Genomic DNA, 25,629 nt, shown 5'->3' with positions numbered 1-25,629 from the left:
CCCCCCCCCCCCCCCCCCCCCCCCCCCCTTCTTGTCTCTCTGTGTTCTGATTTCCAGGTAGCTAGTGTTTACTCTGTATTCAACGAGCACCAGTTACCTTTTGTTAGTTTTCTTTTTCATTTCCACTCAACACAAATTGGTGATGCAATCAATGCTCATAAAAGGGATACAGTCGTACATATGTGGCAGCTTGCGCACCAGGTTCAAAATCTAAATATTTGATTGTTGATAATAAGAAAAGCATCCAAAGATCAACCAAAATGACAACTAGAGCAGAAACAGACCTTTTTTTTATACCAAAATGACAACATAGTTGTCTTGAAAAGAAAAAGTCCCAGCGTGCAAGTGCCAAACACCATCAACCATCGTACCCTTTTACCATGCAATTCATTTTGTTATATGATGCTGTATCAATATGTGACACTGAGAATGGTTCTCTGACTACTTACACTTACCCTCTGTTGCCCGTTTACTTCAAATTTATGTAGTTTTCCAGATTTATTAACACTTTTTACCCATATGATTATTCATATCTATAGGAAAAGGAAGTGGGTGAAGCTAGAAAGTTAAAATCTTGCTACAAAAATGTAGAGGGGTTAAAAGAAAAGCTATTAAAGGAGCAGGGGCACAGGGAAAGAGCAGAGATGGAACTACCAAAACTGAAGACAATTGAAGCTAAAGCAGATAAGCTAGAGCTTGAATTTGGATCATGTGAAGTGCTTCTCAGCGACAAACCAGATGTCCCTCCTTATGGCTATGTGCCTCAAAAGTTTGTATACGTTATCATTATTCTGATCCTATTTTCAACACTATAAATAGTATTATTAAATTGTGTTATGATTATAGACACAAAACTGGTACAATTCACAACTTGCAAATGAACTGTAAAATTGTTGGCTTCTTTTACTGAAAACTTGCACAAAATATTGATAATTTAGTCAAACTTAATTCTCCAGTTGCCTTTTATTCAGATAAATTTCATGTAGTCATCTGAACTGTTGACAGGCAAGCATTAACAAATTTGAATGAAGTCGGTGAAGCTACCCATGCTAAGGATGGTGCTGAAAGTGCTACTGGGGAGGTCAACTGGCTTGCACATCCGGTATTATGATGCTGTCACCTGCCATACCTAGAACTTTCATCTGTTTCCAGTTTTCATCCACTATGCAATGTTGAGCCAAAAGTTTGCTTGTCTCCCATGCATAGCACTTGTCTTCTTCTGCCTAAGTTGTCTAAAGATGAATTCATGTTATACTAACTCATCCTTAGTAGAATTCATATCTATGTTGAAATCTATCTTTTCTTGAGCCAAGGATACATTTTTTTTGACTATGGTCTATGTTGTTTGTTTCTTTCTGGACAGCTTGCTGCAGTCAGCGAAGAAAGAGATAAACAAATGAAAGACCAATCTATGCTGACTAAACAAGAAACAATAAATGATGATGACACATCGTTAAAGGTTGGCCAATCCGTATACATTCATTATGTTGGTGGCTTTTGTTCCTATCTCCTCTCTGAAGAAGATTTTTCCTGATGCAATACTGCAGGATATGTTGTCAGGTCTACATGGAATGGACAAAATATTTATAGCGCTGGATAGAACTATGGACGAACTGAGTAGTCGTCAGAAAGGTGAACGTGTTCTCGATGAAAGATTGAGCATCGAAAGAAGCAAAGTGCAATCTTTAGAGCAAGTGATAGATCAGCTACGTTCGCAGGTGGCCCTACTGCAGTCAAAGGTAAGGATGTCTGTTGGAACATTTTGAATCGGTCCTAATCGTGCCATCTCTTTTATCCGGAGCAGTTTCAGAAATAAGGCAGACTAACATATGCACACCATAATTCTCAAATTTTGATTAATATCTACATGTACATGTCATCCGAAACCTTTACATCCACCTTTTTTTAAGATGAAACAAATAGTGTAGATATCTGAGGAGTATATAGAGAAGGTTTATATGCATGAAATGGAGAAAGAGAATGACACTCCTGCATGTTTGGGTAAGGGAGAAAGAGAGTAGAGGTCCCAATCGAGCTGAATGAGGGCAATTTAGTTAATAGGCAGGGGCCAATAAAAACAAGTTGCTTGTCTTTCACCCTATGGACATTTAGGACACATATTTATCTGTGCCTGCCATATTGTTGTAGATTTATCGACTTCAGTGTAGATCATACCAGTGAAAGCATGTCCTCATGTCTTCTCCTGATATCATGGGGCCACAAGGTATGACATATGGGAGCTTCTGCTCTCATTGTCCTGCCTATGTGCTGAAGCATGATGGTTATGAAATGTTATAATTAGTCCGGCAGTTGAGCTTCATATGAATAACTGATGAATTGTTTTGCTCTGAAGGTGTCATTATGTCAATATGTGAAGTATAAGTTGTGATATCTGGTTTCAACTCATCAGATAAATAGGCACAACATCTTCCCTTCAACAATAAAATTAATTGAGTGTGCGAGTATTGATGACCATGCTTTAATATGTAGTATTATTTTCTGTGTTGTGTCCTTCTAGCAGTTTGAAAAATCTTTTCATATTTGGCAGTTACATCATGGTGATAACTCTTCCTCAAGCACGAAAGTACCGTATGCAATAGATAGTCTTGTAGTGGATACTGAAGCAAAGCCCAATCTAAACGAAACAGAAGATTTGTTGTGGGCAGTTGAAGAATTAAAAGGACAAACTGGTAAGTAGTCTTATTACTTATACTAATCATAATCCACACACCTTTTGGATGTTTAAATTTCCTGTAATATCAGGTGGTGCAAAGAAACAGCCTGTTTTCATTGAAATATGTGATGATGAGGACACATGCATGTGGTGTGATGATGATGGTGAGAAGCCTTCTCTCATATCAAATGACTCTGGCAGTGGAGAACCAGGTATAAGTTCATATCTTTAGCAAGTATAGGAAAGGTTTTGACATTGGTATTTATATCTTACATGAGAATAATTCTAGAAGGTTCTTGAGTAATAAAAACATTGAATTGAATATTTGATACTCTAAGTGATGTATTCAGCAGGCAATTTCAGTGGTAGTGGTGTTCCACATATATTTGACTGGTTCTGTAGCATATTTGCAGCAGAGTATTTTTGCTCTATTTATAAAATAATTAACCAAAGTATGCCATTTGATGCATTGCCTAATACAATATCAGACATATTGGTTGGTTCTATGGTGCATGTATTGCAGAAATGTTGTTTATGACCATCTTTGTGTGTGGCAGGGAGTGAATCGTGGCAATTTACAGGGAATTATGAATGGTTTTTCCGTGGAAATAAACTAATGCTCTCTTCTGGAATGAAGAAACACCTGAGAGAGCTCTGTGGTTGTGTCCCGCCAGAGATCCCATTTTATATATACCAAATGAATAAATCGAACTTGAAGAGAAGGGGAAAGATGGTTAGCTGAACTTCTCTGATGATTTGCTTCCTATGCAATGAAAACTATAATTTATCATTAACTGTTTGCATTTTTTTTTGCCGCAGCGGCTTTCTGCAAGGTACATCTCTAAGCCATTGCTTTCTTGCCTGGACAAAGGGGTGGGCTATGCTCATTTTGAAGTTGACGGGGAAGATCGCGGTACTGTTAGAGTGCAGCTTAATGCAGATGGCCGTGCGAGTCTCACATCAGGCTGGGAAAATGTGGTTGAAGCTAAGGATATTAAAGTTGGTGACATATGCGCCCTTCACTTCAAGGTTTCAGATGGTGTTCTTAAGCTGTCCGTCTATGTTTTCCATGCGGTACGCCACTTGGTTTGCGTGAGATAACACTGCAAGCCAAGTTCTTTTGGCCGTGTAGCGGCAGTAACATTGCTAGAATTTTTTAGCAATGCCCGCGGAATGGAAGGGCAGGGAACATTGCTAGGACTGTGTAACGCATAAGCTGTGCTTCTCCAGTTAAAATGTTGCGTTTAACTGGATCAGCATTAAGTACCAAAGTAGCAGTAATCTCATCTGCTTAGTGTTTATCTGAGGTACAACTTTTTCCTGTAAATGTAATTTTAATGGTGGGTACATTTCATCGTGCTGCAAGCCATGTGGTACGCACTTCACTGTATGTCAGCATTCAATACATTGCTGTTGACAACGTGGCTAAATGATAGAACTTAGTTTGCAGTCAAATGGTACATGAAAGTGTTGTATTACAAGATCAATGCACGATCTAGATATCACAAGTTAAAAGTTTAGAACCCCTTGATCAATCAGGATAATCTAACCTTGTACAGTGAGTCGTAAGAATATGCATTTCGACAGTGCAGGTCCTAGAAGTACTCAAAATCCGTATAAGAGTCGCCAGAGTTTGGCTTTGCGACAGGACCAGCCGGTGGCGCCGCCTCCACAGCCGCTGTCTCTGCCGCCTTCGTCTTCTCCTTGGTGGACCCGTACTGCCGGAAGTCCACCGGCTCCGGCACTGACGGCGGCGTCATGCTCCTGACGAGCGCCCAGTTGACGCCCTCGAAGAAGGGGTGCTGCTTGATCTCCGTGGCGCCCCTGGTGAATGCGATCCTCTTCTGTGGCTCCTTGACGAGCAGGCCGCGGATGAGGTCCTTGGCAACGGAGCTGGCGGCGGGGCCGCCGCCGACGGCGTCGGAGGGGAAGCGCAGCGGCTGCTCGATGACGTTGCAGAGCGTGGCGCGGTTGCCGGAGCCCTTGAAGGGCGTGCAGCCGTGGATCAGCTCGTAGAGGAAGATCCCCAGCGTCCACCAGTCCACGGCGCTGCCGTGTCCCTCGCCGCGGATGATCTCCGGCGCCAGGTACTCGTGCGTGCCCACGAACGACATGGACCTCGCGTCCGTCGGCTCCGCGTTGAACTCCACCGCCGGCGGTCCGCTGCCGAGCCCCAGTTCGCTCTTGGACGGCTTCCGGCTGCGCCGTGGCTGCAGGATGCGCGGGAAGAAGGACGACGGCTGGATGCACCCGCCCTGGTTCGCGGTGATCACGTCACCGTCGGCCGCGGCGTCTTTGCTCACGCCGCCGACGGTCCCGGAGGAGGTGGAGTGCACCGACGAGGACTTAACCAGCGTCGGGCACACGGTGCACCGCAGCGAGAGGTCGAAGTCGGAGAGCATGATGTGGCCGTCCTCCCTGACCAGCACGTTCTCCGGCTTGAGGTCCCTGTACACGATGCCCAGCATGTGGAGGTACTCCATGGCGAGGAGCACCTCAGCGACGTAGAACCTGGCGGCGGGCTCGGAGAAGTGCTTGCCGGGCTGTTTCTGGCGGAGGGAGTGGAGGTTGCCGCCGCTGCAGTACTCCATGACGAGGCAGTAGAACTTGTCGGTCTCGAAGTGGGTGTAGAGCGTGGGGAGGAAGGGGTGGTCGAGGAGGCCCAGGATCTCGCGCTCCGTCTGCGCGCGGGCCATCTTGTTGCGGCTGATGATGGACGCCTTGTCCATCACCTTCATCGCGAAGAAGGCCGACTGGCCGCCGCGGAGCTCCACCAGGTACACGCTGCCGATGTCGCCGTACCCCAGCCGCTTCAGCAGCCGGAAGTTGCATAGGGTCAGCGGCGCCTCCAGGGACGACGACGCCAGCTGGATTGCGTCCCACCGGCTGTCGCCGCCGGTGTGCCGCCGGACGTGCGCCGACGCGGTGGTGCTGCTGCTGCCGCCGCCGCTGCTCTCCATGCTGTTGCTCCGCGGGCCGCTGCCGCCGCTGTCCAGGCTGCTGCCATTATTGCCGGCGGCTTCGGTGGCAGCGTTACTGCCTGCGGTCGCCGTCGCCGCGGCGATCGCGTTACCTGTCGGTTCCGAGATGTGCGGCGGCGGCACCGTCGCCGTCGCGTGGTGGGTTGCGCCGCCATGGCTTGGATTGTTATTCGCCGCGCCGGCCGGGTGGCTCGTCTTGTGATCTAATTGATGATCTGCTGCCTTGTTCTTGGGCTTTGGTTTGGAGGCGGTGGATTCAGCTCTGAACTCATCGTAGTCGTCGTGTTCGAAGCTTCTGTGGCCATGTTCAGCTCCCTTCTTTTTTTGAGGGCTGAAGTCCATGCCGTGCTCAATCTATCTGAAACTACACGCATGGCAGAGTATCAACAGCCTTGTGTGACAGAAATTCCTTTTCTGTTCATCCCTTTGTAGCAAAGAAGCTGAATCTTTCATAGGTAGGCAATCATGTCATGGCATATGAGAACCAACAAAGTCGGCCAGGGCTTAATTTTTGAAAATAAGGATTTGGTACCCGATGCGTTGATCAATCCCAGATCCAAGCAAACATAAATTAATGGATCGATCATACATGAATAGTTTGCAACAAGATAATGGTGATCAAGCAAAACACAAACCTGACAAGTCCAATCCTGATATGATGGGTGTTTGAGTCGAGTAATTCTGCTTCATAGGATACTCCTGGAAATTAAAGGTCACAAAGCGGCTGATCAAAGAAATCGACAACAGAAGGTCCTATGCGCATTGGCATTTCTCTGAACGAAACCAACGACATGATCCAAGGAATGAAAAATGCGGTATGCAGCAATTGGTCTGCACCAAAACGGGAGGATCGCTTTGGTGAAGAATGCTTTGCAAACATGGCCTTGGATTCGTGGGGTTGTGAGAGGAATCCGTGGGATGGAGGGCAGCTAGACGACCAAGAAGCCAGAGCTAAATTTAGCAAGAGGGGTTATGCTCACGTGATGACTACGGTCGGTCTCTCTCTCTTCCTAAGAGCCTTCTCTTTAAATTCTTGTGTTTTTGACTAGCTACGTCCAAATGGTCGTTTTCAGCAACTCTCCTGTTTGTCAATATTGTTAACGTTCATTGCTAATAAGAGTAAAATGCATCAACCTAAACCTTGCTAAATTTACTACTCACAAGTCCAAACATTGGCAGTTTTATGAGACCTAAATGTCACTACAAGTTTACAAAACCATTTTACACTTTTTTTTTCTTCCATCACTATGTTTTTCTTCCATTCTTGCATCCCCAAAGACTCTGAAAAAACTCATTAATATAATTAACAGTAAAAAGGCCAATATTAATGCATAACTTTTAAAAGATTTGTAAATCAGCAATAGTAACCTGATCAGTTTCTTTCTACAGATTCCGTTGGCAAGAAAATGATTCGCACTCCACTATTTGCTGACCTGAATATAATGGTACATTTGTCAGATTCCAGAACAGAATGTTCAGAATAACCGAAGATAACAATGACCAATGAATCCACTTTATCTTCAGCCAGACTATATATCTTTGCTATGAGTAAGGTCCAGAACCATATGGTACAAGTTCATAAACGTACAATATGCATACAACTCTACAGAGTGGGTAAAGAAGGCAACATCAGCTAAGTATTTAGACAATGCCAGAAGAAAGCACAACGCTGCCACAGGAAAGTGAACATAGCCGCACCGGTCCCATCTACAGTTTATGTACATCTATCAATCAGCTAAACACAAGGCCACGTGCATTCCTTGCATGAACAGCATTCTGTACGGATCAGTCTCACACTAACTGGTAATCTCAGCTTCTAACTGGTTGCATCCTGGAAGAACTCAGTGGGGATTGATGGAGGGCAGTACTTCTTTGCAACAAATTTGTACTGAGAGCAGATAGAGGATAGGACATTTAGCATCAGAGTAAGAAATTAAATAAAGCAAATAATTCTCATCAGCAATCACCCTTATGTTGGAAACACTCACCTTATGCTGACTGTACTTTTCTCTGATTGCAGGAAGATCTCTTCCAGGGCCAAAACAGAAGAGCCGGTGTAGTACCCTTACACAACAACGCAACTCAGATGGTGTGTATTGTGTGTAGTAAGAAAGCGAGGAATTCTGCTTTTGATGAAACATGGATGCAAATATTAGCTAATGCAAACCACTGAAGATTCGTAAAAAGATATAGAAGGTTGGCAGCGCATACCCATGGGTTCTTTGCTGGCTTAAGGATAAACCTCGCCAAGAAAACAGAAGAGGCAGCTACCAGCGAAGGTAGATAGCAAAGCAAACTATACTCCAGAAGCGACAGCTCACAGATGTAGTTGGCTAAGAACTCAAGATGCATAGTTGGGTCCTGCAGAAAGAAAAAAGTTTCAACCAGTTGGGACAGCACATAGAATTGGCAGGAACTGCAAACCAATGAAGAAATTCAAGTACCTTGTCAAACACTTGAGCAGCATCTACAAATCCCCTTTAGTAAAAATGAACAAAAGACGTAGCATCAGTAAGTATAGGCGTGATAATCATTACAAAAAAAGGATATTACCTTAAAAAACATTTTGGTGTAGGTACCGTCATCTCAAACTTCAAGTAATTCAGGATAGAAGCTTCCATTTCCAAAACCTGTTTAACTATGTGTTAGAAGATGAAACTAAGAAAATATACAAAAAAAAAGGAGTGCACAGAGCCATGGACCTCTTCCTTAGTGTATGAATCGTCAGTAACATAGCAGAGCTCTTCTACTTGAGGTGGGCATATTTCTTCATACTTCCTGAAGTTTCACCATATTAACAGTACACTATGAGAGCAGAGCAGAGAAAAAAATAGAAATAGGCTAAAATAAACTCTTTGGATCTTACGCAGCTATAAGTAAGCAGGCAACACCAAGTAATTGCAGTCTGTTCCGACTGATCTCTTTGACAGAAAGATAGCGGTCAATGTAATTGACTGTGAGGTATAAGGTTTCAGGAACAAGACGATATTCTTCTGTGACCTGAATTGGTTAAAGGCAAGAATGTAACAAAAAACAAAAGGGTCATTATTGGTTCATTTAACTCTGAAAACATGTTTTTCTTTTTAAGTGGAAATGCTTACTTCTACAAGCCAGTCTATTAACACCGCCCTCATGGTTGTGCTCATATCTGTCTGAGTGGTTTCCACAAAATTTGTTGAGGGCATTTTACTAGTCTGCAAGAAATAAAAAATCACATCACAACAGAGTAAATGTGGGAAGCAATTCCTCCATGAAGGAAGCTAGTAAATGGGCAGCTAGGAGCAACCAAATTCAAGCTTCATCAAAGTGTGATATTATGTACAAACACTGTAATGTCCTGCAACACAGCAACACAATTTTTTACATAAAAAACTGTTAAATGGAATGTGGAGTTACACAAACTATAATGATTAGGCAATCCAGAAATTTTATAGAGATGTGAGTAAACCAAAAGTTATCCACCTAGAACTTAATACTTTCTAGAACACTAAGAATTGTATGTTTCTCGTTCAGAAACAATGAGCATGAAAAATGCGACCATTTGAATTCTTTCCATGCTTTCATTCCAACTAGTATAACAACTTGAGCACAAAAAAATTACATTCAGCTTTCAGGAATTACTTGATATTCACATTCCAGTTTGGGGCTCAGCATACACATATACATATCATAAGAAGAGCATGCGCAAGAATGTATCACCTCAGCCTCTCGCAAGTTCTCGTAAATTTCATAGGCAAGTGTTGCACAAAGTTGTGGATCCTCATAGTTGTTGTCAAGGTCAGAGATACTCTCAGCTTTCATAGGGCTAGGACTATGTTTCCTCCAGTTGAATGCTGCAGCAATAAACAGACTACGCTAGTTAAAATATTGATCACAATGCACAAAAAAGCCTGACCAGAACTGCCCCAATATTGCAAGTGAACAAACCTGCAACTTCCATACTATCTGAGATATGAAGTTTATCATTGGTCCAACAATGCAAAGAGGCCGCCATTGATGAGTCCATGTCATCAAGGAACTCAAGATCAGGGCTTTCTATTGAGTTGCATGTTGACATAGCGTCCTCCATGGAGACTGAATCTTCGGACAGGCCAGGTGAGCTAGGCACAGAAGGGAAAGAGGCATTCTCCTTCTGAAGGACACTGTCATGGTGTGATAATGCCCAATCAAATTGGTCAGAGGTTGGTTTTCTGACAGGAATCTGTTCCGTTTTCACATCGCGCAGGATTGCAAAGGATCCCTTATTCTTCACATCAACTGTTTTGGTTGAACTCAATTTCTGCAGTAGTCAGAGGAAACATAAATGTATGTTGAACAAGTTCGTTTGAAACAATCAAAATGGTGAAACAGAGATTACATAAGCATATAAACTTCAGTAAAGGACCACATTACCAATGAACGAACTGAAACTGAGCACGCAACAATGAAAAAACATGGCCTATCAGGGTGATTTAATTGCCTAATTGGTTTTGAGACCCCCCACCAGCTAAAAACTTTTGAAAACTTAACACTGCACGTTGCTACTGAATTCCAGAAGCAGCAAAATATCTCTGATGACACCACAAAATCCCAATATTGCATTAGGACTAGTGGAACAGGACCAAGTAGTTAGTTTATCGAAGAAGGCAGTGGGAAAAAAAAGAGGAAAAATCAATCTCTCTCGAGAAGTCAGCAGATGTTGTTTAATTGATCGTGTAAGCACGGAATTAACATGAGCCATTAGGTATTCAGTAATCAGGCAGCCGTATTGTTTCGGTGGAGAAGAGGACGAGAACGGCAGAAACCCTAGAAATGCCGAACCAAATTGCTCGAACCAACTAACTATCTCAATTACAAACGCGGCGTGCACCAAAACCGGTGGCAAATTCGCACGCGCCACCCCCTCTGCAGCTCTACTCTAACAATCGAGAACCCAAGCTCCGTCCGCTCCCGAAACGAGAACCGATCAGGGGGAACGCGCCGCGCCCGATCGATAGAGCGCGAGAGGAAGAGCCGTACCGCCTCGGGCGCGGAGCTCGCCGCGCCGGACGACCTCCCGCGGCCGCGGAAGACGTTGGTGATGTCCCCGAGGGCGACGCGCTTCCCGGCCCGCGCCGCCACCGGTTTGTTGTTGGCGCCCCCCGCGCCGGCGTTCTCCGCCGACGAGCGGCGGCCTGCGGCCCAGCACGACATCGCGGCGGTGTGGGCGCGCGGAGTCGGTGCTACTACTGGAAAATGGATTGCGGTTGCGGCGGCACCTGGTGGGCCCTGCACCCAAGTCCGACCTCCGTACCCCAAGTACTCATCACAGTCTAGCCCATCAGCTTGTACAAAACGGCTGATTAGTCGGACTAGACGGCTGTGACCAGTGCTTAGTAGCAATATTTGACATCCTTTGACATTTTGGCACCTTACGAATGCGCTTACATATTTGCCATCCCTCTATAAACGAAGTAACATATTTGCTATTTTCGCTGATGTAGCGCGCCAATTCACCCGTGCCAGATGTAGCACGCCAATTCACCCGTGCCAGCATGGATCGGGACGGAAAAAGACCAAAATGCCCCTACCTTATCCCTATTAGCTATCCCTTTCCTCTCTCTCCACCACTGACGTGTGGGACCCATGTCTTGGGTCATCTTCAACCTTCGGACACTCTTGCGATCACCAGCTGCTGCCCCCCTAATGGTGCTCGCCGAGGGTCGGCCGACGCTAGCCGAGGCTGGCTGCTGCCGCTCATCCCCGTGGCCGGCACCCAAATCCCCCGCGGGGGCCGGCGGGAGGGAGGGCAGGCAGATGAGGGTGGGGTCGGTGGGGGATTTGGGCTTGGGTGGTGGTGGTAGGCGCGGCTCGGCTCGCGGGGCGGTGAGACGGCGCAGAGCACTGGAGGTGCAGGAGGGGCGGCGCTCGGTGGCGGTGGCGCACAGCTGGCGGCGGCGACGCACAGGGCGGCGGCGCGGAGGACGCGGGGCCGGACAAGCAGGAGCTCGACCATGGCCGACCATGGAGCGCGCAGGAACAGGAGAGAGAAACAGGAGAAAGGCAGGGGTGTTTTGGTCTTTTCTCGTCCCGATCCACGTCATCAAAAATAGCAAATATGTTGCTTCGTTTGCATGGCAAATATGTAAAACGATTCGTAAGTATGGCAAATGGAGAGGTGACATCCGTAATGATTTCTTAAAAAAACTCGTGGCAAATAAAATTCTAGCATCTTGTACTCTTTTCATTCCAAATTGTAAATCAAAATGATCTATAATTTAAAATAAAAGGAAAATCGACAATTTAAAATCGAGGGAGTATCTTTTATCCAAATCTTAAGTCTCAACCACAATGCCGTACAGCGTCCGCTTTATGCATTACGTTTCATTTAAACTCAATACCTACTAAAACATAGAACAACATATGCTAGAAAAAATTTGCACAGTACAAAATAGGATATATTTGTGACACCGTTCACCAACAGCTCGTATATGATGTAGAAAAACCATATTGCTCATAAGCAATGTTTGGTTCCAATTTAACTTGATCCAGAAAGAGCAGACATGTAATGTAAAACCAAATATCTGTATTCAATAGGAATTAAGCTGCTTCTAATTGTTTCCACGAAAGGCCACACGGTCAAAATTACACAGGTACACTACAGATGATAATCATCACACCTCACTAAACCTAGAAGCAAGAAACTAATTATACAGCTTCAGAAGCTAATTATACAGTTTTTGGAGATCATGCGCACCACTGAGAGAGCACGTCAGAGATGGAGATGGTACAACAATGCCAGAGCATGGCACAGGGAGCTCATTACTATTGGTTAACCACATCAACTGACCCGGGTTAGCGGCATGGTTCCAGGCTGTTGCTAATCAATAACGTAGTTCGGGTTAACTGCCAATATTCTGCTCTCCGATGTTCTTCGCGCACCAGCACCGTCTTCGGCCGCGGCTGCTGCGCCGTCATCTATGACTATAAGGTGGCCTTCCCGCTGTATAAGCCTCTGCATATGCACATAGATCAGAAGATTCAGTAACATGCTAGGACAGTCAAGCCCTGCTGCTCTGGGATTGTTTTGTTCCCATGCAGTCAGGTTTGGAAATTAACAAACCATGTTCCATACAGAGCACTGCAGGACTCACCTCTATAATGGCCTTGATGCACTTCACTTCTTCCTTTACCTCTGCAGTAGAACTGTACGCGCCTTTGGCATTCTGCTGCTCAACGTACCAAATGATAAGATCCCCTTGCTTCATGCCAGCCAGACCATCTCCTGCATCACCGTGGTTGAATAAGCAACATGAAAACATGGCATATAACTTGTATGACACATGACAAAGATGTCGATGCAAGAATTAAGAAAATCTAAAAGGTTGTGTTCTGTACTTGCAAATAGCATTGAATCATTCTAGTGCTACATGTCATGTCATCGAATCATTCTAGTTCCGAAGAAATGGATCATAATCAATGAAGAAATTCTGTCCAAGTTGCAAAACACTCGTTTAATTGACCTTGGGCCCACCAGAGACTGTAAGTTTGCTCAAACTACTTTTCCACATATTGCCATTCAAGCAACAAAGCATGTCTTCCAAATGCAAGAATAATAAAGGAAGATGCCTCGTGTCTCTGTTGCTGGGTCATTAGTTTGTCGCAATTGTTACTTTAAGAAACTAAGGATAAGTTTAGAGCAGGACATTTGTTGCTAGAATAAAGATGCATGAGCAGTGCTGCGTCAAACTAAAAGCTTAACACAAGTAATCCAAAAGGAATTACCATCTTTCATGATGGACTCTTCGTGCTGCCGTAGTCTCATAACCAAGGCTTGAGTAACTCTCTGGAAGTGTTCTTCAGTTATTACCAATTTCTTCTTACCGTTATCTGCTGCTTGGTCATTTTCTACATTTTTGACATAAAGAAATAACAAAAGGTTAGAAACAAACTAATACAAAAGACAGTCATCTTAAGCTTTTAACAATTGGAACCCACCTGCACCCTGTTGTTGAGGAGCAGCATCTGCTTCAGCTGGCTGTCCAGCATCATTATCAGAAGGTACATTTGTTCCGTCTTCAGCATCTTGGAAGTCAGAGAGATCAACTTCACTTGATTCAACACTACACAAAATCAATAAGTTTCAGCACTAGCAACATCACTATGCACATATCCATTTCATATAAAAAGGACAACAGCTCAACAAACTCACCTGATGATAGATGTCTTGAGCAATTTAACTGCCAGTCGGACATGAGCTGGGAGAACCTAAAAGATTTCAACACCAAATGAAGTTAGTCACACAATCATCACAAAAGACCACTATAAGGAGCATGAAGACCAAATAAAGTTGACCGTACTGTCCATGGTAGTGCAAATGACTACAGTTTATTCCATCAGAGCAAATAGAGCAGTGGTAAAAGAAAGCATGACCCAGACAGTGCAAGTGAATCAGTATACTTACAGTTCTTTCTAAGTGGCTTCGAGCAATAGCTTCTGACAGCCTAATCAATGCTTCCAATTGCCTAACTGTCATTCTGTAAGCAACCCTGGTTCCAGGAGTACTGTCACCTCTGCGAAGGGTAACATACGACTCCACCAAAACCTTCTTTGCTTCTGAACTCAGCTGCAATGAAATAAAGAGATAATATAAGCTGGCAAGAAGCTAAAGTTCATTTTCCAAGAGCACTAAAGAGGCAAACCTGAGGTTTCAAAGACTTCGCGAACGCAATATAACGCTTCAGTTCTGCAGTGCTAAATGCAGGGGCCAGTGCTTCTTCACGTTTCTGATGGACTCTTACAATGTGATGAGCAATGTGGTAGTCAGTGTTTTCATCAGGTTCATCAATCATGATGTACACCAGATCAAATCTTGAAAGAATAGCTGGGGGCAATGCCACATTGTACTGTAAGAGATTGCAACAAATGAAAAGAATTAGATTTTAACAATTTCTTCAGTTTTCACATCATAACATATTATGCTCAGATATAAACATAAAAAAATTTGAAAGAGCATGGGATGGAATATAATTCATGCTCTTGATGTACCTTAAGTGGTTTAGACTTGTCATAACGCCCTCCTGTCGGATTTGCTGCAGCTAAAATTGAAGTTCGTGCATTCAAAGTGGCCTGTATTCCTGCTTTTGTTATGCTAATGGTTTGCTGTTCCATTGCTTCATGTATAGCGACCTAAAATGGATGTATGGAACAGGTACTGCTTAAGCTTTCACATCAGCAAGGAAAAGAAAGGGAAAGGCAAAAGCATGTATTGGTAAACCTACCTGATCCTTAATGTCCATCTTATCAAATTCATCTATGCAGCAAATTCCATTATCAGCTAACATCAGAGCACCTGCCTGCAAAAAATAACACGGGGAGCGTCAAACAAAACACGTCAGAATCAGCAAGGGCATAAACAATAAAATTCCAAGATATAATGTAAAATACACATTTACCTCATATGAGAAAAAAGTGCCCAATTAAGCATTTCTTACACAAAGTTCATTGTTCAGATGTTTAAACGGAAACTGATTCTCTTAAGTAGAAATGTTGCCATGAAAGGCTAATGAGCATACATTTTAACTTTTTAATTGTTTCCATTGGTTATTAACTCAATCATTACCATCCTTACTAGAATTAGGCAAACCAGCATATGCAGACTTCTCAACAGCCTTTGTGCATTGACCAATATTTGTACTGACAAAAAATGGATTATGTTGCTTAAATTTGGTAGTACCTCAATACAAAATTCACCAGTTTCTGGTTCTTTAGCAACAGTTGCTGTCAGACCAGCAGCAGATGATGACTTCCCTGACGTGTAAACAGATCTTGGAACAATACCAGCGGTATATCTGAGCATTGGATTGAAAACACACTTTAACGTTATGATTGATGAAGGAATGAACTGAACTAAATAATCAAATAGGTCTAGTTCCATTAAAAAATTGACAACTGGAACACAGGATACTGAAGATTTAAACATAAATATTGCATATTATTTAGCGGGACATGTTCAAGGACTCAAGAACCAACATATATTCATTAGCACATAGAAATGTATTGAAAAGTAACATGTTTTGCTACTCCTTGTTACCACAAATCCATGCTTATCATTTATGCAAAATGTGTTACCTTGAAGCGGAAGCACTAGGTTATATGTATAAAAAGTTCATCAAAGATTCAGAAAACACCGTTTAAAGAAAATGGCAACAACAGCACAGGATAGCAATGCTTACTTTAGGAACTGAGACTTTGCACAGCTTGGGTCGCCAACAATGCAGACATTGATGTCACCTCTAAGGTTGATCCCTTCATGCGTTACCTTGTGAACACCACCCAAAAGCATAAGAAGGACAGCCCTCTTAATTTCTTGATGACCAAAGACGGTAGGACATATGCTATCAACTATCTTATTGAAGAAGTCAGGAGTATTCCTCATCCTAACAACCTCATCTTCCTCTTCTTCCTGTCAAAGAGAGATGGTTTAAAACATTAGTATAAAAACTAACATGTTAGAAGCTAAAAGGAAATGTTTAGAATACAGCCATGAGAAAGTAAAACAGATAAGAACTTGCGCTGAAGTAATAATTCATATAAAACACAAAATAAGCAGAGGGCACACAACAGGTCACGGGTTGAAAAGATCCGAAGGACCTTAGTTTGCACACATGTCACAAGTGAAATACAAACAATGCAGTTATGATTAAACCAACTATTACAACTAGCTATGACATGGCAGAATAAATAGTTTCAAAAGCACGGGATAAGTATTTTTGCAATTTCCGTTTTCAGGAAGGACAACCTTCCTATTTCTTCTATGGAAGAGAGCAGTAGTTTTTAAATTGCAAATTTAACTTACTGTGAATTTCTGTCTTTCACTGTCATCACCATCTGTGTCCCGATCCCTGATGTCCACTTCTCTCCTGCCATCTGCCACCTAATAACATTTAAGATAAAATATAATATTATGACAAAAAATATGAAAATTACACTAATCAGATGGAACTCTTTGTTCAAAAGAGTTCATACCTGCACTGAATTTGCCACAAAAGCAAGGCGATAAGAGAGATCCCTAACTCCAAGGGACTTCAAGCCCTTTACACCTTCTTGAACACCTCCACTTTTTCGTTGAGGAGCTTCCCGGCGACACTCTGCTCTCTCACCAGGTGAAGTTAGTGCCATTACATCTGGAACTGCGACAACAGTTCCGGTAAATACAACCCTGACGATGCCCAAAACAGAAAAATTCAATTACACAAAGTCATTCCAAGGAGCAGGAATAAAGTAACACAACAGAAAGAAGCTTCCTTACGTGTCCCCGGCCCTAGCCTTCTCAACAATCTCATGCCGCAAAATGACATCCAGGGAGCGAGGAAGCGAACCAGCAGGTATCTCTTTTGATGTCTCCTGCATTCTCACCCTCTGCCAATCTGTGAATTTGCTCTCCTGGCGGAGAAGGGCCCATTTTGATCGGTTCTGGCATGTCGCATTGACACATATTATCGGCTATAAACAAACAAGAACCCATCATTAGACACGCCTCATTAAAGAAAGGACAAAGGGGGATATGGTGTTCAGAGGTACAACCTCAGTGTACTTGAACTGCTGCTCCACATTCTTCACAACATTCCCACAGTCAAGGCATTTGAAGGTGCCTTGCAATAGTTCAGGCCGCACCTCACTCGTCCGTGTCACAACACCCATTACTGATGTAAGTTTACCAATTTCCGCTGTCCCAAGCTCTCTCAGCCTGCAATAACAGTAAATTCAATCAAGCTCCGGCCGACTAACTTACAATTTAGCACACACATATTCTATGAGTATTGCAGAAGGTCTTAAGATGTACATCAACAGAAGCAGATTACAGTACAAGTGATTGCTACCCCTGATCTGACCCTTTCATTCACTTGTGTAACATATAACAGTGGCACTTATAAATATTTAGTGAGCAAACACATGTCATTAGCCGTATTGAACCACAAGACAATAGCATGCTTTTGTTTTCATTTTAAAAAGAAATAAATATAATGCTTGGAAATGGCTCAATGGATAAAACATCTCACGGGGCTGCAGGCATTACTTTTTTAGCATTGGGATGTTGTAGAAGGCAACGTTAATATCCTTGTTGGGACTATCATCTGAGATGATTGGAGCTCGGTTCTCGCCAGCCCGGTGCTCCAACACAAACCTCTTGCATGCATTCCTCAAGTATGGTTCAAACCTGATACAATAGAAGAGGCCATTAGAGCAAAGTTTAACAGGTTACAAGCAGCACAGGCTAGGGTGTACTAGACTTAGCATAAATTCTAACACATTGGTGTACCGGAATGACACCTAGAGAACTAAACAATTCATATGAGATACACGAAAGGTTGCTGAAAGCTAACAATAACTAATTACCTATTCCTCCCAAAATCCAATCAAAATATGCTGACTGTCCTGACTTTAATCTAACTGAGAAATTGAAAAAGGCTCATCGAATCTCACCCCTCCCCTCCAGCTTGAGACCATTCAAAACATAAATCCGGACCAATTTCACACCCAAATTCGAGTAACCGACCCAAAGCTGTCGCCTTTACTTTCCCAGATCCCAAATCTACCAGGCCACACCAAAATTGGAAAGGAACTCGAATCCCACCTGAGGTACTCCTCGGCGATGGCCTTCTGGAGGATGTCGTTGAAGTGCATGACATGCGCGAAGTCAACGTACATGGTGGTGGATTCCCGCGACCGCATCGCCTCCATCTCCGTCTCGTAGAACGGCTCCGGCGCGCCATCCGACTCCTTGAACCTGCAGATCCAGGAATACCCATCCCGACGCGTCAGTCGGACGCCCCCTAAGAGAAGAAGCCCTAGAAATGGCTGCGGCGGCGGCGAGCGACTCACCGCTTGAGGAACTCGAGGAAGATGTTCTCCACCCGCGTCGCCTTCTCGTCCACGAAGAATCCGCCGAACGCCTCCATCGCCGACGGCGGTGCCTTCGCTAAGAGTCTAGATCTGGACTAGGACTTCCGGTCGGGGATTTCGTCTCGGCGTGTGGGCGCGCTGGTGAGGGTTTTGGGGTTGGGGAAGAAGAAGGGGCAGGCGGCCAGGAGGCCAGGCGGGTTGGGGTGGTCTTGGCGGGAAGGAGGCGGCGGCTTGGCGCCAAAAGGAGCTCGGAGCGCGGGTGGGTCGCGTGCACCGGGTCCGTGGACCGAGGACGGTTGTTGCGGGCACTGGCACATGGGACCGCGGAGATGACAAGCACGGAGGAGAGAAACAGCGTTCCTGGGCTGAAGAACCCGCTGTGGGGCAGTTGTGTGTGGGCTGGTACATACAAGAAATGGGCTGCGATCCCATGGGCCGTGGGCCATATCGTGTGTGGACGTCAAAATGCGTGCCATAAGATCCGTGCATGGGCCCAGTATCGAGGTAATCACTGTAACACAAGAACAAGCTATGTAAAATGTAATGTACCTTGCCTTAAATGTTGACATGTTTTAAGCTGCAAATTAAAGTTGTTTGCTTATAATCGCAAGCACATGCATGAATCACGATTAAGATATGGAATGATGGTGACCACTATTTACAGCTGTTAGACTATAAGTACACAAGTCCCTCAGCTCCCAGTTCATATGTAGCCGCCATTTTCTCCATCTTTTTCTAGTTCCAGTAGCCAGGCTAGGATATATAGAAGATTGCCGGCCGGGCTTCCTATATATTCAGAAACGTTGGATACTTGATGATATTATTAATTAATACGGTAAGAGCTGAGGCTCAATATATAGCATTTTTTGACGAATAATTGGGCTCAATATAGCATTGCTGCATTGGCGAGTCGCAATTGGATGGCTCCGATCTGCTTCCCAATCTTTAGAGAGGCCACCCTTGAACATGCTGGAAGCAGATTCACTATGGTGAATGAATTTGGGCATTCACCACTCTTCTGCATCTCGATGACAAGCCTGAAAGCCTCTCACTCAGCCCCATTTTGTGCAAGATTTGCGATCATTGCATTCCATGAAACCACATTGCGTGCCTCAATTTTTTCAAAGATAGCAGATGCCTTCTCTGAACAACCAAATTTGGCATACATATCCATTGGTGAGTTGGCAATGAAAATATCCAAATCCATTGCTCTCCTTATACTGTACCCATGCACCTCTTTCCCCAAATGAAAATAACCAAGATCAACCAAAGCAGGCAGCAAGATTGACAATGTAACAGACCCTGGTGTGACTCCTTGCTCTGACATTGCTCTAAACAATTCCAGCACATCTTCATAAAACCCTGCATGAACAAAGCAACCTAGTGCAGAATTCCAAGAAACCTCATTCCTCTCCGGCATTCCATTAAACACTCGCATTGATGCCTCCAAGTCTCCGAATTTCCCGTACGTAGGCCTGGTTTGGTTTCTCCTGCTTATTTTTAGCACCCATCACATCGAATATTTAGATACTAATTAGGAGTATTAAACGTAGACTATTTACAAAACCTATTACATAAGTGGAGGCTAAACGACGAGATGAATCTATTAAGCCTAATTAGTCCATGATTTGATAATGTGTTGCTACAGTAAACATTTGCTAATGATGGATTAATTAGGCTTAATAGATTCATCTCGCCGTTTAGCCTCCACTTATGTAATAGGTTTTGTAAATAATCTACATTTAATGCTCCTAATTAGTACCTAAACATTCGATGTGACACGTGCTAAAAATAAGCAAAGGGAACCAAACCCTCCTATATCTTCCAATGCGTTCGAGAGATTCACGACAGAGTCAAGTCCAGACTTCAGCGCCAATCCATGGAGACACAACCCGAACCTCTCATCCTGCTCCGCACCACAGGCAGGCACAAGAGACACCAAACTCGCCACGTTTACAGGGACCCTGCTCCTCATCATCCCCACCACTGCCCTCTTGGCGTCATCTAGCATGCTGGTGCCGCCGCCCGTGCATGAGGAATGAGAGCTGAGCTTCTAGATCAAACAGTGCTGAAACTAGCACCGTTATATTCGCCAACAGTTCCACGTGAGCATGCCCCGGTTCTACACTTTTGCCTAGCTATCATAGGACGTCTACGATAGATCTGAGTTCTCGCTTGCTGGTGCCGCCGCCCGAGCGCAAGGTGCCAATGCAAGAGAAAGACAGAGCCATCGCGATGCACCCTGCTACTCGCTGTAAAGCTTGAGGACGCTCCTGCAACGGCAATGTTGCCGTCTCCTGTGGGCTCGATCGCAAGCCGACTCAGACGGCTGTGGGAACTCTTCTTGCTACGTGCGTGCACTGGACCTTGTCGACCTGCCTAATTGCGGACGACACACATGTGCGTGTTCCGTGTTGTCATCGCAGTACAATGTCTTTGTTCTTTCATAACATCAGGCCGGCTACTATGATTTTCAAATCCCTCCGTTGGTCGTCACCAAAGTCTGTATACTAGAACGGAATTATATGAACGTGTGAGTGCCTGTCGCCATGCATGGGCGATTCAGCCAGATTACTTATCGGCTCTTGTTGATGCAATGGATTTTATTGTCCTATATATATACTCTTGTTTGCAACATCGATTTTCCGTGTACATATCTGCTAGACAAAGCCAAATTACTATTCCTGAACTAGTGACCTCAAAAGGTACTCTGCTTTTTTGGTTTCATTTTTTTCAAGAAAAATATTTTGGTTGCCACAGTTTCCAGAGAAACTGTGTTCCGACAATTTTCAGATAGACATGTGTGCTCATCAAGTTGTCCACTTAATGAATGTTACTTACAATAACATGTCCCAAGAATAGCTCAGTTCCTCGCAAAAAAAAAAAACACTACTATCTCAAAGAAGCATACCGTTGTGCAATAGTGAGGTATATATAACAGGTGGACAAAATGCAGGATTAATTTTAATGGCATTATTCTTTACTATATTCACAATGACAAGTATCAAAAGGTTACATGTGTGCTCATCAAATTGTCCTCTTAAATGTTATGAACAATAACATGTCCAAAAGAATAGAACGTGGGGAAACCAAAATAATTGCAATTTTGTAAAACAGAAAGGGAACCTGTTCCTTGGTAAATAAAACAGAAGTAAGCCATGTCGGGGTTTGGGTGTGTGCATGCCTTGTTTTGTACTATCTTCCTAGTTTGATATATTCGCGGTGAATTCGGCTTGTTGCATGTGAGAGAGGTAGTACCAAATAAATTCATGCCAGGTCAGGATTATTACCACACTAAACGTTGCATGTGAATTCGGTGCCTTAACGTTAATCATGCACACGTATTGAATGCATTTTCTGTTGGTACGAATATGAAGCTAAAGGGTATTTCATTCGCATACTTTATGAACCATGTTCTTAATGTGACCTCTTGCTGCTGCCGTGGTGCTGTTTCAGGCTGCCGCGTGCGCCAAGGAGGCTTCAGCAGTTTCGCAAACAGATTCAGACTGCTTAATTACCTGCTGGAACTCTTTGATCCGTGCCGTGCGTGCGCCGGTCCTCGCCATACCGCCGTGCTGATCTTGATCCGCCGGCCATAGCTCGGCCTTGTACTGCCGCACGCTCGCACTCGCCGCCGCCAGCCGCGAATCGCCCTGGCCACACCCTCCGGCTCGCGCGCGGCCCGGCCGATTGTGCTTTGCGAGCCCCGCCGGCCACGACGGCGCCTCCGCCCCGCCAGCTCACCGCAATCGCGCGCGCGGCCCCGCTGCCTATACAACGTCCTTGGCGATGTTGTGCTCAGCGCTCACCTGAAGGAACTTTTGTTGATGGATCAAGACCAACAACTAGCACGAGCGCGCAGGTTTCCGGTGAACAGTGGCACATGATGAAGATGGTATAGTTCTGTGAAAAACAATACATTAACACGTTAATTATATTGCGCCCTCTTTCCGTTCAGTGCTGGTTGATGAAGAGTCCAAGTCAACTTAACATTCCTGGTTCCAATATATCGTTGGTATTATGCTATTCACCTAACCATCGTCTTCCCACGCCCAGCATGCATCTTGACTTAAACAACAAATACCCTTTAATAATAATATTTCGCTAGCTGCTGACACCTCATTTAAACATCGTACAAAAGATTTGTAAAATGGATTCAAACTACAGCATAGAGGATTGTCGTTCCAACTAACATTTTGCTGCAATCTCACAATTTGGAACAACTTTATTTGCACCTATGAAGGTTCAGGACTTCAGGTTTTCTTCTGGATTCTGAAGCATGGAATGATGGGAATTTAACACACGCATCAGATCATTTTCGCATGGTCTCAATGTGGCCCCAGATCCAGATTACCTCTTTTGCAGCAACGCTGTGGAGATGATGGATTCATTGATCACTTATTTGTTCCATGTGCCCGCGCATAAACAGTTTCGATCTGGCCGGTAATTCACCAACACGGTGTAGGATTTCTGCGGCTTTATCCCAGCTGTGTGTTCCACTCCACTTCAGTTCTGGCTGATGCAAGGAATTTAATTTTCCTATTTTCAACATGGACTTTTTTTTAACTATCTCTGTTAGACAAATGAACTGTTTGCCAAAGTACCTTTTCTGAACTGGTGTTCTCAAATGCGCTCAACTTTTGGTTGCATCTTACTATTACTAATTGGAGGCATCTTTTGAAGCCTCCAGGTGAAGCCACCTAGGATTCCTAGGTGGACACTCTAGAAAAAGAGAGAAATCCTAGAAATTCTCACAAAAAAGCAAAACATCCGACCATCGATCGATAGATTCAAATCATTATAGCCATTGGATCTATTATGTTTTTTAAAAAATTACCCACCTATGCTATTATGAAAATAGCCTAAAGTAACCCCCTAAATCTATATATAAATTACCCACCTCTACCATTATATAAAATTAATTCAAGTAACCCCTAATATTCATCAAAATTACCCACTTATGCCATTATAAACAATATTTAAAATAACCCCCTAATTTGCAACTGAATTGCCTACCACTATTACTTAAAAGTTTTAAGTAACCCTTAAATTTGCATCTATATTACCCACACATGCTATTATTAAAAGTAACATGAGGTAACCCTACATTTTTTTCCATTGGAGACTCCACATTAGTTCCCACGAGACAAGCTAGAAAAAAGAGAGAAATTCTCATAAAAATTAAAAACATCAAACACCAATCATGTAAACTCTAATAATCATAGCCATTGATCTATTATATTTTTTAAAAGGTTACCTGCCACTATCATTGTGAAAATATTAAAAAATAAGCTCTAAACCTATATCTAAATTACCGAGCTCAGCTATTATAAAAAAATAATATAAAGTAACCTCATAATCTTCATCCAATTTACTAATACACATCATTATAAAGCATAACTTAAAATGTCATTCTAAAATTTTATCTATGTTACCCACGTATGTCGATATTAAAAATAACCTAAAGTAAACACCTAAATCTTAATCTAATTATCTTCATGTGCATCATACAAAAATATCAAAAAGTAAATTAATATATGATTCTAAATTACCTATTTATGTCATTGTTAATATTAAAATACTAAGTTAAAGTATATACACATGATGAGTGCCACCATTTAGACCATTTATACATGTATGTGAAGAATCGATGAAAAATATTGATTTGTATGCTAAACATAATGTATGAAGGATTGGAGGTGTGATACAAAATGGAAAAAGTATGAATATGGATGAAAAAGTACAGAGTAATTATTGATTAAAAAGCAATCACAACTGGACAAAGATAGGTACATATCTATATAATTATTATGTTGAAGTATTGGAAAACTAAGAGAGTAGTAGATAAATAATTTTAATTAGCTAAGAGTTTAATTTTTAAATAATTTTTCTATACAATAGTTTCTAAAAATATTAGCCTGTGCGGGAGCACGGGTTGATGGACTAGTTCCTTTTCAACGAAAATATCTTTCGGCCACATTTTGCAGGAAACTGTGTTCCTCAATAGTGAGGTATAACAGGAAGATGGAATGCAGGATTCTTAATGGCAAGATACTTTACTATATTCAGCAGAATGATAAGTCCATGAAAAGATTATATGTGTGCTCATCAAGTGTTCCACTTAAAATATTATTATAAACGATAACATGTCCGAAAGAAAAGAACTGGCGTAAAACCAAGATTGCAATTTTGTTAAACAAGAGAGGGAACTTGCTCTTTGACTTGATTCCCATAAATAAAACAGTGGTAAGAAGCGTGGTGCGCATTTGCATGCCTTGTTTGGTATTAGCTCCCTAGTTTGATATAAATCGGTGAATTCAGCTTGTTGCATGTGTGAGGCAGGACAGGTACCAAAGTTCTGACAGAACCATATGATAAAAGTTGAAACACACCATCCAGGATCATCCATACATGCATCATGTGGTGCGTTTGTGCATGCAACCAAATACACCCATAGTAAATTTCTTCATCTAACCAGTACCGTAAGAAATTATTGAAGTTGCTGGCTACCTGATAGTATATACAAACCTATCAACCAGAACGGTGGATGATCAAAGAGAGAAGCAGAGATGAGAAGGTTGAAATGGCGGCAGTTGCATGGCAAGGCTAGCTTGTTGTCTAGGAATGGGATGCACGGGGAATGAGAGCTGAGCTTTTAGAACTAACAGTTCTGAATCTAGCGCCACTGTGTTTGCCAGGAGATGCACCGGTGTGTGTTCCGGTTCTATGCTTTTTACAAGCATATAGGACTCCTATGATAGATGAAGGGCATCACCGGTGCCAGGCCTGCTCCCAGCGCAAGTTGCCGAGAGGACTCACAAACAGGCTTCAGCTTCCGTGCACCTGCATGCGCAAGTTGATGGATCTAGACCGTGCATGCGCGTGGTCTCGTCGTGCCGCCGATCGGTTACGCCATCAGCCAGAGCACGTTTCTGGTGAACAGTGGCACATGAGGCATATGCTGGTAGCTAGTTCTGTGAACAGCCATAGGTCGGTGCCCCGTGCTAGGGATGGTCGGCACGTAGGAGTCATGCCTTCCTGTCACTACCACAGGGCGGGAAATTCCTGACGGCCAGAAACCGACAGAAAAGCCTGAAAAACCATCAGAAA

General features: G+C 43.4%; 4 protein-coding genes across 4 annotated transcripts in view; 1 reads left to right on the top strand and 3 right to left on the bottom strand.

Moving 5' to 3' along the window:
* LOC101762538 (mitotic spindle checkpoint protein MAD1) overlaps nt 1-4,028 on the top strand; it is a 4,871-nt gene extending 843 nt beyond the window's left edge. The window contains exons 2-9 of the mRNA XM_004960611.3: nt 540-769; nt 1,006-1,102; nt 1,364-1,459; nt 1,548-1,739; nt 2,549-2,690; nt 2,764-2,886; nt 3,232-3,407; nt 3,494-4,028. Coding sequence (XP_004960668.1) covers nt 540-769; nt 1,006-1,102; nt 1,364-1,459; nt 1,548-1,739; nt 2,549-2,690; nt 2,764-2,886; nt 3,232-3,407; nt 3,494-3,775 — 1,338 coding nt within the window. The 3' untranslated portion in view covers nt 3,776-4,028. The remainder of the gene's footprint in view (nt 1-539; nt 770-1,005; nt 1,103-1,363; nt 1,460-1,547; nt 1,740-2,548; nt 2,691-2,763; nt 2,887-3,231; nt 3,408-3,493) is intronic.
* A 180-nt stretch (nt 4,029-4,208) lies between these two features.
* LOC101769322 (serine/threonine-protein kinase RHS3) lies at nt 4,209-5,997 on the bottom strand. Its single transcript, XM_014804890.2, has one exon. The coding sequence runs from the start codon at nt 5,995-5,997 to the stop codon at nt 4,270-4,272; it is 1,728 nt and encodes a 575-aa protein (XP_014660376.2). The 3' UTR covers nt 4,209-4,269.
* A 1,132-nt stretch (nt 5,998-7,129) lies between these two features.
* Nucleotides 7,130-10,949, bottom strand: LOC101762128 (cyclin-A1-4). The gene is made up of 11 exons (XM_004960610.3): nt 10,654-10,949; nt 9,583-9,934; nt 9,355-9,488; nt 8,757-8,849; nt 8,522-8,655; nt 8,358-8,433; nt 8,209-8,285; nt 8,100-8,133; nt 7,867-8,016; nt 7,644-7,778; nt 7,130-7,543 (listed from the first exon to the last, which is right to left on the bottom strand). The coding sequence occupies exons 1-11, from the start codon at nt 10,825-10,827 to the stop codon at nt 7,472-7,474; spliced, it is 1,431 nt and encodes a 476-aa protein (XP_004960667.1). The 5' UTR covers nt 10,828-10,949; the 3' UTR covers nt 7,130-7,471.
* Nucleotides 10,950-12,160: 1,211 nt separating this feature from the next.
* On the bottom strand, nt 12,161-18,729 carry LOC101761710 (DNA replication licensing factor MCM6). The gene is made up of 18 exons (XM_004960609.4): nt 18,499-18,729; nt 18,251-18,403; nt 17,693-17,833; nt 17,200-17,362; nt 16,925-17,118; nt 16,642-16,834; nt 16,472-16,549; nt 15,849-16,078; nt 15,350-15,464; nt 14,895-14,969; nt 14,662-14,802; nt 14,316-14,519; nt 14,078-14,239; nt 13,826-13,881; nt 13,612-13,736; nt 13,399-13,521; nt 12,768-12,898; nt 12,161-12,628 (listed from the first exon to the last, which is right to left on the bottom strand). Exons 1-18 carry the CDS (start codon nt 18,573-18,575, stop codon nt 12,494-12,496), a joined length of 2,496 nt encoding a protein of 831 aa, XP_004960666.1. The 5' UTR covers nt 18,576-18,729; the 3' UTR covers nt 12,161-12,493.
* Between the last annotated feature and the right edge of the window lie 6,900 nt (nt 18,730-25,629).

This window comes from Setaria italica, chromosome III (genome assembly GCF_000263155.2).
Source record: "Setaria italica strain Yugu1 chromosome III, Setaria_italica_v2.0, whole genome shotgun sequence".
NCBI classification, from domain to species: domain Eukaryota; kingdom Viridiplantae; phylum Streptophyta; class Magnoliopsida; order Poales; family Poaceae; genus Setaria; species Setaria italica.
Note: the sequence above shows the minus strand (reverse complement) of the source record. Positions and strands in the feature narration are given on the sequence as shown.